Here is a 13,656-nt window from a genome sequence, read left to right as displayed (position 1 = left end):
GTCAAAGAGCCTACATCAAAAGCCTGTAAGAAAGATATGAATTGGGCTCAGGCCATGGAAGAGCTCAAAAAGGATTTGGAAAAGCAAGTAAGAGAAGTAGACGAAAAATTGGGAAGAGAAATGAGAGTGATGCAAGAAAACCATGAAAAACAAGTCAATGTCTTGCTAAAGGAGACCCCCCAAAAAATGAAGAAAATAACACCTTAAAAAATAGACTAACCCAAATGGCAAAAGAGCTCCAAAAAGCCAATGAGGAGAAGAATGCCTTGAAAGGTAAAATTAGCCAAATGGAAAAGGAGGTCCAAAAGACCACTGAAGAAAATACCACCTTAAAAATTAGATTGGAGCAAGTGGAAGCTAGTGACTTTATGAGCACTCACGATATTATAAAACAGAACCAAAGGAATGCAAAAATAGAAGACAATGTGAAATATTGAAAAAACCACTGACCTGGAAAATAGATCCAGGAGAGATAATTTAAAAATTATTGTGCTAACTGAAAACCATGATCAAAAAAAAGAGCCTAGACATCATCTTTGAAGAAATTGGCAAGGAAAACCGCCCTGATATTCTAGAACCAGAAGGTAAAATAGAAATTGGAAGAACTCACCAATTGCCTCTTGAAAAAGATCCCAAAAAGAAAACTCCTAGGAATATTGTGGCCAAATTCCAGAGTTTCCAGGTCAAGGAGAAAATAATGCAAGCAGCCAGAAAGAAACAATTTGAATATTGTGGAAACATAATCAGAATAACACAAGATCTAGCAGCTTTTACATTAAGGGATTGAAGGGCTTGGAATATGTTCTGGAGGTCAAAGGAGCTAGGAGTAAAACCAAAAATCACCTACCCAGAAAAACTGAGTATATCACGCTCCAAGGCAAAATATGGATTTTCAGTAAAATAGAGTGACAGCATTCAGTCTCCCATCTCTGCCTTTGTACTTATTTTCCCCATACCTAGAATGTACTCTCGATTTACTTCTACCTCACATAATTTCTCTTAGAGGTGGAGCCCAAAAAACTTTATGAAGTCTTTCACTCTCCCAGACAATCTTGTAGTTACGCTTTGCGTTTATTCCCTTTATATTTATTCTGTATGCACTTATATATGTACTTGTTATCTGTCTCGTCTCCCTTTCCCCTTTTTTATATTGTCTTCCTCTCCCACTCACCCCTCTAGCCTATAAGCTCCTTGCAAATAGGAACTGTTTAATTCTTTTCATATTTTCAACTCTTAGCTTAGTTCTTGGTATGTAGTAGGTACTTTATAAATACTGTTTGATTGGTTGACTGTGGAAATCCCTGTCTGATCCCATATGGGATGTTCAAGTGACAGCTTTTTTTTAAGGTCAGTGGGCCCCTAGGTGGCACTCCTTCAGTGTAACAGTTACTGTGGCAATCAGATGAAGTAATATATGTAAGTGTTTTGTAAATCTTACAACGCTATATGAACGTTAGTTATTATTATCTTTGCACTATTGTATCTTTGTATTGTGTGTATTATTATCTCCTCCCCCCCCCCCCACCCAGCCGACTGAACTCCAAGCTCTTAAACAAGGTCTGTTGTATTGCTTCCCCAACTTTAAATAAACAGTAAACATTTAGAACAGCTAGGTGGTGCAGTGAGTAGAGCACCGGCCCTGGAGTCAGGAGGACCTGAGTTCAAATCTGGCCTCAGACACTTGACACTCCTACTAGCTGTATGACCTTGGGCAAGTCACTAGCCCTAATTAGCCCTGCCAAAAAAAGCAAAAAACAAGCAAACAAAAAAGCAATAAATATTTATTGAGCACCTATGTGCCAGGCATTGGGCTGGGGATGCAAATTCAGAAGACTGTCACTGACCTTAAGGAGCTTACAATCTAATGGGGAAAGACAACACATAAAAGGAAGCTGAAAACAGGTAGAGGGGAAGGAAGGTAGTAGCCCATTCAAGGACATACTGGAGAAGTTTGTCTGAGAAGTCCCAAAGATAAGGAATACAGAGATGTCTGGGCAGAGGTCTCATTAAATGGAGGTTTGGCATTTCATAGCCCCATCCTCCAATCAGAAGTTGAGATTAGTGGTGAGGTGAAGTTTCAGGGTTGATGAGAGCTCATAAAATGATGAAGTTATCACAGTAATGAACTTACTGGGACTGGGAGAAGTTCTAAAGCAGCACAGCCAAGTGAGAAATGAGGAGTATAATCACAGTGCTTGAGTTGAGCCTTTTGTAAGATTGCTGTGGTTTGCCTGGGTTCTGGGTGGGGTGCTAATATTCTGCTTTGTGTTTTTCATTTTTAGGTTCTCTGACTGACTTATAAGGAAATAGCTGTCATTAGGAGTCAGAAGACCTAGGTTCAAATCATGATCTACCACTTACTGTGCGACCTTCAGAAAGTTATTTAACCTGTCTGGACCTCTGTTTCCTCATCTGTAAAATGAAGGAGTTGGACTAGATGACTTCTAAGGCCATTTGCATCTCTAAGTCTACAATCCTGTGAACCTCTGAACTGCAGTACTTAGAATAACCTCAGTTTTAAGCAGAGTGCCCTGCCTGAGATATTGGATATAACTGCCTCTTTGTGCCTAGAGAGAAATCACCCTTACCTGCAGTTAAATATTAGTGTTCTCCTTCCAAAGAAAGGACTTAAACTTGTTTTTCATCGAAAAACTGAAAATTTCTCTTCTCAAAATTGGCCCGTTTCATCCCCTCACAATCCTCTTCCTATCCTCGTGTTCTTGTATTTAATCAGTCCCTGGATCTCTCTCTCCATCCTGCATGATGACTCACCTTTTGTCTTTCTGTCGGAGTTTGCAGATGCTTTGGAAGAACAGAATGTATCAGGGACCAAGTCCCCGGAACCAAACATTCTCTGTTTTATACTCCTATTTTCACTTTAGTAAGAAACAGCAGAGATACTTTTCTCTTACTTTAGCATTTCTGCAAAATACCAAAGCAACTAAATTGCTGATTTCCAAGGCCTTATGTAGTAGTGAGAGGGGTAAGAACAGAGGTAAGCAAGAGCTTTCTGTTTCCCCTCATCCCTTGTTTTCAGCTGGAACTGCTAAGAAGAAATCAGAGATGCTTGGATATAAGAAAGATGAACAGCACTGTTTTCCCTTAAGTAGCCCAGTGTTACTCCCAACAAAACCTTTGAATTCAGAAGAATGGGAGAAAGTAAAGGAAAATTCTGAACAAAAAGACATTTTTGAAAATTGGATGATGACACAGATGATCAAATATAATTGCTCTATAGATATTGCAAAATCCCTGCTGTCTTGGGTAGCCAGGAAAAATAATGGTATTGTGGGATATAAGCTACTTGTTTCGTACTTGAATTTGTGTGTTTCTCAGAGCCAGACAACAGAGGTTATTGATGTCTATGAAATTATAAAGTCTCGGTACAGAACTCTAGAACCTGAAGGTTATTCTCTTCTCATCCGGGGATTAATCTATTCAGATAAGTGGAGAGAGACCCTGATCCTCTTAGAAGGCATCAAAAAAATCATGTCTCCTTCAAAAAAGAATTATGGTGATTGTATCAAAGGAGCTCTTCTTCACCAAGAAGTAAACTTAGCTTGGAATCTGTACCTTGAAATGCTTAATCATAGAATAATTCCTAATTGGGAAACTTTTCAGGCTTTCTTTGACTTTGCAAAAGGTATGAAGAATAATCAATTTGAAGGAAGACTCTTCGACATCCTTTTATATCTAAGACACAATCACATGTATCCTACTGAACCCTTTGCCCAAAGTATAAAAGAATGGTTTGAGAGGTAAGTTGTGATTTAAAAAAAAAAAAGCACTTATATACCATTTATACCCTGAACTAAGTAGTACTTTTTGGTAGTTGTTCGTTATAATTATCTATCGTATTTAGATTTCTCATTTCCTGCATCTCCTAATTGTTTTTAGTAATAGTAACAAACCTAAACTATGATAGTCTCTAGCTTCTAAATAGGAAAGAAAAATATTTATTTTGCACCTTTTTCTCCTTTCTCTTCATCAAGTTCATCCAACTTTGAGTTTAAAGGTGGTTAATTTTTGTTTTGTTTATTTTTAAGCTCAGTTGCTTAGAGTGAGTGAGAGGAAAAGGAAAGTAGAATTTGGCTGGAACTTTTTCTAGAGTTTCTCAGGTTCCTCAAAGGTTTCAGTGGCTAGGATAGTGTGATACCTGAGTAGCCAGCTGTTGCTAGAAAAACCCTGCCCCCAGCCCCTAACTGCAAACCCCAGTCTTGCATAAGAAAAAAACAGACTGAGTTCCTGCCCTTTGGCGAGTGTCCTGGGCCCCTAAGACTTTTCCAAGGAATGTAAGCTAATTACCTGGAAAAGCCTAATGCCTAACGATCTTCCTTTGTCTAACTGAGTGGGCTCCAAGATGTCTCTATCTTATGTCAACAGACTGAGCTGGAACATCCCTTGGTCTGTCCATGGCCATTAAGGATGAAAGCCTGGGCCCTAGACATTATCTTGAATCGTATGACTTCTGCCTTATATTGAGCCTTCCTTGTTGTGGGAGTTATGGCAAGTTGGACACAGAGATCCTGGGTTGTAATTTCAGTTGACACATTGTCAGCTATCTGATATATTGTATCTACAATCTATTAAGGAGGTTCCTTTTATCATGGTCATAAAAAGTACAGGCGTGCTGAGTCTGCAAAATGACATTTCAAGAGATAATTAACCACTGTACCCTGTATTCTCTATATAAACTACACTTTCACTTCAAAACGAGGCCATTTGATTTGGGATGAATTCCCCGAATGGCCGCTGGCTAATAAATTCTCCATTTAAAACTTATACTCTGTGGAGTGTCTCACTCGCTTCTGGTACAACAATAGCATGCCATTGTCTCTATTCTCAGCACTTCACAATTACATGATTATATGTCATAATTTCAGTGTGTTTTGTTGGAACAGCTTTGAACTGGACAGAAAGTAGAATATTTAAAGAGTTAAGCCATTTAAGAATCTGCAACTAGAGATTTTATTCTTGGATTTTCCCATCTTTTCATAGCTCTCTTCCTCTCTTTCTTGCATGCCCCCCCCCTTTTTTTTCTGTTGCTTTCACTGGCTTTAAAATAATCTCCAGGGTGCAAGAGTTGAGACATCAGGGTAGGTGGGAGTATGGAATGAAGGAGCCTTTTTAAAGGCTGTTAATGGAGTCTTTAAAAAAAGTGTTTTTTTTTTTGTTTTTTTTTTTTAATGCAATTTATTTATTTAACATATTTGGTTTTCAGCATTGATTTTCACAACAGTTTGGATTACAAATTTTCTCCCCATTTCTGCCCTCCTCCCCCACTCCAAGATGGCGTATATTCTGGTTGCCCTGTTCCCCAGTCAGCCCTCCCCTCTATCACCCCCCTCCCCTCTCATCCCCCTTTCCCTTCCTTTCTTGTAGGGCAAGATAAATTTCTACGCCCCATTGCCTGTGTATCTTATTTTTTAGTTGCATACAAAAAGTTTTTTTGTTTTTGAACATCTGATTTTAAAACTTTGAGTTCCAAATTCCCTTCCCTCTTCCCTTCCCACCCACCCTCCCTAAGAAGTTGAGCAATTCAACCTAGGCCACACATGTATTATTATGTATAACCCTTCCACAATATTCATGTTGTGAAAGGCTAACTACATTTTGCTCCTTCCCAACCCATCCTGCTTTATTGAATTTTCTTCCTTGACCCTGTCCCCTTTCCAAAGTGTTTGTTTTGATTACCTCCACCCCCATCTGCCCTCTACTCCATCATCCCCCTGCCTTTTATTTTTTTTTTTTATTTTCCTCCCTCTTCTTTCCTGTGGGGTAAGATACCCAACTGAGTATGTATGGTATTCCCCCTCAGGCCAAATCTGATGAGAGCAAGGTTCACTCATTCCCCCCTCACCTGCCCACTCCCCTCCTCTCCTAGAACTGCTTCCTCTTGCCACCTTTATGGGAGATAATCCACCCCATTCTATCTCTCCCTATCTCCCTCTCTCAGTAAGTTACTCTCTCATCCCTTAATTTCATTTTATTTCTTTTAGCTATCTTCCCTTCATCCTCAACTCACCCTGTGTCTGCTCTCTCTCTTTTACATATATATATATATACACATACATACACATACATACATATACACATAGATACATGCATACATACACATTCACTTATATATACATAAACATATATATATGCCTATATATATATGCATATTCCCTTCAACTACCCTAATACTGAGGTCTCATGAATCATACTCATCATCTTTCCATGTAGGAATGTAAACAAAACAGTTCAACTTTAGTAAGTCCCTTGCAATTTCCGTTTCTTGATTACCTTTTCATGCTTCTCTTGATTCTTGTGTTTGAAAGTCAAATTTTCTATTCAGTTCTGGTCTTTTCACTGAGAAAGCTTGAAAGTCCTCCATTTTATTGAAAGTCCATATTTTGCCTTGGAACATGATACTTAGTTTTGCTGGGTAGGTGATTCTAGGTTTTAATCCTAGCTCCATTGACCTCCGGAATATCACATTCCAAGCCCTTCGATCTCTTAATGTAGAAGCTGCCAGATCTTGGGTTATTCTGATTGGGTTTCCACAATATTCAAATTGTTTCTTTCTGGCTGCTTGCAGTATTTTCTCCTTGATCTGGGAGCTCTGGAATTTGGCAACAATATTCCTAGGGGATTTCTTTTTGGGATCTATTTGCGGAGGCGATCGATGGATTCTTTCAATTTCTATTTTGCCCTGTGGCTCTAGAATATCAGGGCAGTTCTCCTTGATAATTTCCTGAAAGATGGTATCTAGGCTCTTTTTTTGATCATGGCTTTCAGGTAGTCCAATAATTTTTAAATTATCTCTCCTGGATCTATTTTCCAGGTCAGTGGTTTTTCCAAGGAGATATTTCACATTGTCTTCCATTTTTTCATTCCTCTGGTTCTGTTTTATAATATCCTGATTTCTCATAAAGTCACTAGCTTCCACTTGCTCCAATCTAATTTTTAAAGTAGTATTTTCTTCAGTGGTCTTTTGGACCTCCTTTTCCATTTGGCTAATTCTGCCTTTCAAGGAATTCTTCTCCTCATTGGCTTTTTGGAGCTCTTTTGCCATTTGAGTTAGTCTATTTTGTAAGGTGTTGTTTTCTTCAGTGTATTTTTCAGTATTTTTTTGGGTCTCCTTTAGCAAGTCATTGACTTGTTTTTCATGGTTTTCTCGCATCCTTCTTATTTCTCTTCCCAATTTTTCCTCTACTTCTCTAACTTGCTTTTCCAAATCCTTTTTGAGTTCTTCTATGGTCTGGGGCCAGTTCATGTTTTTCTTGGAGGCTTTGGTTGTAGGCTCTATGACTTTGCTGTCTTCTTTAGGCTGTATGTTTTGGTCTTCTTTGTCACCAAAGAAAGAATCCAAAGTCTGAAACTGAATCTGGGCGCGTTTTCGCGTCCTGGCCATATTCCCAACCAACTAACTTGCCCCTTGAGTTTTTCAGTGGGGTATGACTGCTTGTAGATTACAGAGTTCTATGTTCTACGTTTGGGGGGGAGGTGCCAGCTCTGTCAGAGCCGCACTCCTCCTTCCCCAAGGACCCCCAGTCCAGACTGGGCTCAGATCTTCGGCAGGCTGTGTACCCCTGCTGTGATCCGCCACTTAATTCCCCCCACCAGGTGGGCCTGGAGCCGGAAGTAACAACAGCTGTAGCTGCCCCACCTCCGCTGCCCCCGGGGCTGGAAGCCGAACCGCGAACTCCTTCCACTCCCGCAGCTTTTCCCACTAACCTTCTCCACAGTCTTTGGTGTTTGTGGGTCGAGGGGTCTGGTAACTGCTCACGTATTCAGGGCGCTAGGGCCCCCTCCGCCCGGCTTCTGGACTGGATCGTCCACGCCGCTCAGGCTGGGCTCTGCTCCACTCCGTTCCCAGCTCCCAGCTCCCAGCTCCGTGTGGAATAGAGCTCACCCAGAGACTATCCGGGCTGTCCTGGGCTGGAGCCCTGCTTCCCTCTGCTGTTCTGTGGGTTCTGCCGTTCTAGAATTGGTTCAGAGCCATTTTTATAGGTTTTTGGAGGGACTCGGGTACGGAGCTCACTCTAGTCCGTGCTTACCCAAAAAAAGTGTTTTTGAAAAAATCTGCTCATATCTTTTTTTTTGCTTTGTCTGATACTAGTTTATTTCCTTCTTAAAAAGAGATTATCCTTTTGATTCAACAATTAAATGTTTAGTATGTGCAGTTCACAATGGTAGGCCCTGGTTGTACAGTGACAAAAATAACAGTCCTGGCCTTCATGGTGCCTACTTTCTACCGTATATGCACTATGCATCCATGTATAATAGAAGTTATATTGAAGGAGAGAGCACAAAGTGGCGGGGTCACTGAAGGCTTTTGAAAAGAGGTGGTACCTAAGTTGAATCTTGAGATAATTCAAGGATTCTCAGAGGTAGAAATAAAGAGAAAGTACATTCAAGAAATGGGAATCAGGGGAGATGGAAAATCAATTTTGTAATAGGTTAGAAAGGAGCTAATATTTCTGTTTGGTTAGACTAGTTTTCATGGTATGTAGCAGCATGAGTTAAAACTGGAAAAGTACATAAGAGCTGGATTGTGGAGGTCCTTAGATGCCAGACTAAAGGATTTATATTGTACCCTGCTGCTTTCTCTGTTTTGTGGATTTTCAATCATGTTACATATTTTAGCTCAGGAAATGGGAATTATTTTTTTTTTTGTCTTTTGGGCAGGGTAGCCTAAGGCAGACCTTTGAAGTAGTACTAATTAGTGAGTTTACTATATTCAAAACAGTGCTTAGGTATATTGATAGACTACAAGAACTATAAGATGGTTTCTTTTTTCACGGAGCATATATGCTTATTGGGAAAAAGCGTATGAAAGTTAAACAGTATGAGAGAATTAATAAGGCACTATGAGAGAGTTAATTGTTATAAACAGTAGCTGATGGGTACCAGTAAAAAATGTTAATACCGATAAAGGAGAGATTACTCTGGAATGGAGTGATGTGGGAAGGTTTTGAGATTGAGGTTATGAGACAACTTAGTATAGGCAATTCAGTTCAGCTGCTTCCTATGCAATACTACTGAGAAAGATGTGGAGAGGGTCAGGGAATATTAGTCATAATAGTTAACATTCATCTCTTACCTTAAGGTTAATAAATTATCTCATTTGAGTTTCATAACAACTTTGTAAGATAGATATCATTAGCAATTTCTCTTTTGAGGGAATGTGGAATTGCGATTTAGTCTTTGTGGGCATTTTCCCAATTCACTTTGATTCAGTAAATATTGATTAATTGTTTACATTGTGATAAAATATAGAGACAACAAAAAAAGTAAAAAAAGTCCCTACACTTGAGAGGAGTATATTCAAAATAAATACAAGGTAATGTCAAAGAGAGGGTGCTAATATCTAGAAAGGTCAGAAGAGACCCGATGTGGCATTTATTAGACAATATGAATGTAAGGGAGTATACATTTGACTATGTCTAGGATACATATCAGTAAGGTCAGTAAGTAATAAATATCATTATGGCCCAGTGCACAGCCAGTTAGCACGTACACAGGGAGTCGGACCAATAAATTCTGTAGGTGCAGCTGGCCGTAGTATCAGGAGGAGAGAGAATTGTTTTGCTAAGGCATGCTGCCCTTGAACTGAAGAAGAACTGCCTGAGACAGTATTTCGAGGCTAGGAAGAGATGTGATTTTAGGGCTGGATGTGGTTTTGGAATTGGGGTCCAGGCACAGGCACCCAAGCAGAGGCTAAGGAGAAATGTTAGAATTAGGGTCCAAGCACCTCATCAGAGTGATGAAATTAAAGGCCAGACTACAAAAGTTGAGGAGTTAGAGAAGAGGAAGTAGAGACTGCTTGTACGTATGTGCAACTTTTTCAAGGAATTTGTCTGAAAAAGAGAGGAAAGATATAGGACAGTAATTGCTTGGAGATAGTAAGGTCTGATGAAGGTTTTTTAAGGGTAAAACAAATTGGAAGAAAGGAATAAGTCTGGCTGTCCGACCCACTGGGACCTGCTGAGGTCAGGCCCAAGAAGCACACCCAAAATGCTTGGAGAGCGAGGAGGGGGAGGCTCACATACCTTCAGTCTTGGCTGGAGAAGAACTTGAGATTAGCAGTGCTTCCCGGTCAGGGAACCATAAATGATGAAGGTTTGGGGTGAGAGGTGCTCGACACCCCAAAGTACCGACACGCCGGGTCCTGCCGAAAGAATTCGACTCAAGCTTTCTCAGCCAAGGGAAAAGATAAAGTTTATTAAGAGTTAGCCAAATAAGCCTGCCCCGAGAGATCCCACCCCTTGCGCGCCTGTAAGGAAAAAAGGGCCAGATCAGTCTGAGCTAGATTGGATCTGACCACCTTCATGGAGGCAAGATGGAGATTATATACACAAAGGTTGTGGGAGGGATTGAGGGGTGGTCTGGGGTGACCAGAAGAGGGGTCTAGGGAGGGACTTAAGGATGAGGTCAGACTCCAGGGTGGGGGAAATAGCTGAAGGCTATATGGAAATGACAGACCATAAAGGGCTAGGGTAACAGAGCTAGGGTATAGATATTTTGATCAGGATTAAGGATGGGAAACAGGATTAAGGGTGGGAAACAGCTGGACAATAGAGGACTGGGCAAGGTAGGCATTTGGGCTTAATGGTTATAGCCTCAGGCCAAGGCTAGATCAAGTGGGAAGATTCAAGGAGAATTCAAGGGTTCAAGGGGTTCCCAGAGACTGCCCTCATCAGTGGCTGCTAAATCTTGTGTGATACTGTGGCTCCTTGGTGCTTAAATTCTTTCTTTCTAGCTGCATGTAGTACTTTTACTTCTTTCTGGAAGCTCTGGGTTTTGGCTAAAATATTCCTGGGAGTTTTCATTTTGAGGTTTCTTTCAGGAGGTGATAGGTAGATTTTTCTGTTTCTACCTTGCCTTCTGGGTCTAAGATAGATGGGCAGTTTTCTTTTAATTTCTTGAAGTATTAATATCTAGGCTCATTTTTTGGTTAGGCCTTTCAGGTAATCCATTGATTTTCATAGTATCTCTCTTTGGTCTGTTTTCCAGGTCTGTTGTTTTTGCCATGAGATACCTTATGCTTTATTTTACTTTTCCAGTCTTTTGTCTTTGTTTTAGTGTTTCTTGCTATCTTGTGGAGTCATTAGTTTCTGTTTGATCAATTTTAATTATCATTCATTACTTGGTAGCTAAGTTTCTTCAAAAATTAGTATTCAAAAACTGCAAAAGGCAGATTGCAGATCTTATTAAGAAAAATTAGGGGATAAGCAGCCCTTCCAAATAAGAGTAAATGCCATCTAGGTTTTTGTGTTCAAAACAGCAATCCCCAAAGGAAGATCTTCCACCCTTGAGAAATCAGAGTACTAGCAGCCTGAGTATCTATGATATTTTCTTAATCATTTGTGATTTATGAGCAGATTCTGTTTGATCCTTGGTCAGTGTCAATTTCTTCTGGCCATTTCCTCTTACTGTTATTTTATTCATACAAGAACAAGTCTTAAAAGTGTTTAAATATGACTACTAGAATTTTTGATTTCCTGGAATCTGTCAATAAACATTTGTCAAGCACCTACTACGATTGTGCTAAGTTCTGGGGATACAAAAAGAGGCAAAAGACAGTCCCTGCTCTCAAGGATCTCACAATCTAATCAGGGAGACAACGCACAAAACAATTTGGTACAAATAAGCTCTAAGTAGGATAAATAGAAACTAATTAACCAAAGGAAGGCACTAGAATTAAGAATGATTAGGAAAGGCTTCCTGTAAAAGATGGGATTTTAATTGGGACTTAAAGGAAGCCAAAGAGGTCAGTGGGCAGAGTTGAAGAGGGAGAACATTCCAGACTTGGGGGACAGCTGGAGAAAATATCTGGAGCTGATGGAGTGTCTTGTTTCAGGAATTGACAGGAGACCAGTGTCCCTGGATTAAAGAGTACTTGGTGGTGAATAAAGTAACTGAAAAGGAAACTTATTTGATAATAGTACCATAATAGATTATTTTGTTAAGATAATGTCACAAAAAATAGGAGCCAGAACTTTTTTAGAGCAAGGCATCAGTAGTCACTGCTTGGGTTTAAATTGAGTAATATGTTGAAGCACTTTTGAAACGTTTTAAATATCAGAGATTCATTTGTATAAACACAGATGGATGCATAAAATCTAATTTTTAAGACCATTCAGTAAATGTAACAGCTGCTTGGTATATTAAAAAATAAAAGTGATAGTGCATGGAAAAAGAGAAACTAAACTTTAAAAATACTTAGAAAATGCACACTACTGATATATGTAGAAAGATAGTTCACTTTTGGGGTTTTAGTAGTAGGAAAGAGACCTTAAAGGTCTCTTTCCATATGAAATTGGCTTTTGTCTTGCAAAGTATACAGTAAAAACTGGCTTCTCCTGGTTTAAATTTGTCCTCTTTTTTTGGCTTTTTAAAAAAGTGCTAAGTGTTCAATGTATAGCAATGATACACCCACAAGTATAGACACTGCTAGGATCACCCAATTTTTCTACCAATTGAAGTTATTATCAATGGGAGTTACAAGAATATCTGATGGTTTCTTTATTTTTCATCTTTCAACTAGTTGAAGTTTCCCAAAGTCTCCTGTATCTGTGGAATTCTCAGCATCCTCAAAATTTTCAGTGATATCACTTCGAGGTTTTCCCTGTCATCAAAAACAAAAAAGATAAGGGGCAGCTAGGTGGCTCAGTGAGTAGAGCACTGGCCCTGGAGTCAGGAGGACCTGAGTTCAAATCCGGCCCCAGACCTTTGACAAAGCTCTGTGACCTTGGGCAAGTCACTTAACCCCAATTGCCCTGCCAAAAAAACAACAAAAGAGATAACATACCAAAACCTTTGGGATATAGCCCTATTTAGGTAGGAAATTTGTAAGCCATAAACTATTTTGTCACTGAAAGTTAGAAAGAACAGATCAATGAATTGGGCATCCAACAGTAACAACTACAACAAAACCCATTAAAACACAACAGAAAAAAATTTTTTTTTTTTTTTTTGCTTTTTGGCAGGGCAATCGGGGTTAAGTGACTTGCCCAAGGTCACACAGCTAGTACATATGTCAAGTGTCTGAGGCCGGATTTGAACTCAGGTCCTCCTGACTCCAGGGCCGGTGCTCTACTCACTGCGCCATCTAGCTGCCCCACAACAGAAAAATTTTAACTGCAACTAAAGACCAAAATAGAAATTATGAAAATCAAAACAGAAAATAACTGAATAAGTAAGACTAAAAGCTTATAAATAAATAAATGAGCCATTAGCTAGTTTGATTCAAAAAAAGAAAAAACCAAATTGCTATTATAAAAAAGGAAAAAACATAATAAATTAAGGCATTTATCAGAAACTATTTTGTCCAATTATATGCCTACAAAACTGACAATGTAAATGGATAAATTATAAAAATACCCAGATTAATGGAACAAGAATTAGAGAATTTAAAAAACTATATCTTAGAAAAGAAAATAGAACAAGTTTTAGCAACTTACTCCTCCCCCTCGCCCACATAGTTCTTATATAGACTCTTTACAACAATAAGAAAAGATCCAGATATTTTTATTCATATTCTTATTCTTTATTCATATCCATTGGCCTTGATAAGATCAATATCCCTAATTAATAATATTGCAATAATTATTAGGAAAACATTAGTGAAGTGGCTATAGGAACAGATAAAAGCTAGTATATACT

General features: G+C 39.2%; 1 protein-coding gene across 3 annotated transcripts in view; it reads left to right on the top strand.

Moving 5' to 3' along the window:
- The window catches only part of LOC118841751 (protein only RNase P catalytic subunit), a 73,609-nt gene that overhangs the window by 2,334 nt on the left and 57,619 nt on the right, over window positions 1–13,656 (top strand). For all 3 annotated transcript variants that reach the window (XM_036749340.1, XM_036749342.1, XM_036749341.1), the window contains exon 2: window positions 2,283–3,758. In XM_036749340.1, coding sequence (XP_036605235.1) covers window positions 2,761–3,758 — 998 coding nt within the window. In that variant the 5' untranslated portion in view covers window positions 2,283–2,760. The remainder of the gene's footprint in view (window positions 1–2,282; window positions 3,759–13,656) is intronic.

This window comes from Trichosurus vulpecula, chromosome 3 (assembly GCF_011100635.1).
Source record: "Trichosurus vulpecula isolate mTriVul1 chromosome 3, mTriVul1.pri, whole genome shotgun sequence".
NCBI lineage: Eukaryota > Metazoa > Chordata > Mammalia > Diprotodontia > Phalangeridae > Trichosurus > Trichosurus vulpecula.
Note: the sequence above shows the minus strand (reverse complement) of the source record. Positions and strands in the feature narration are given on the sequence as shown.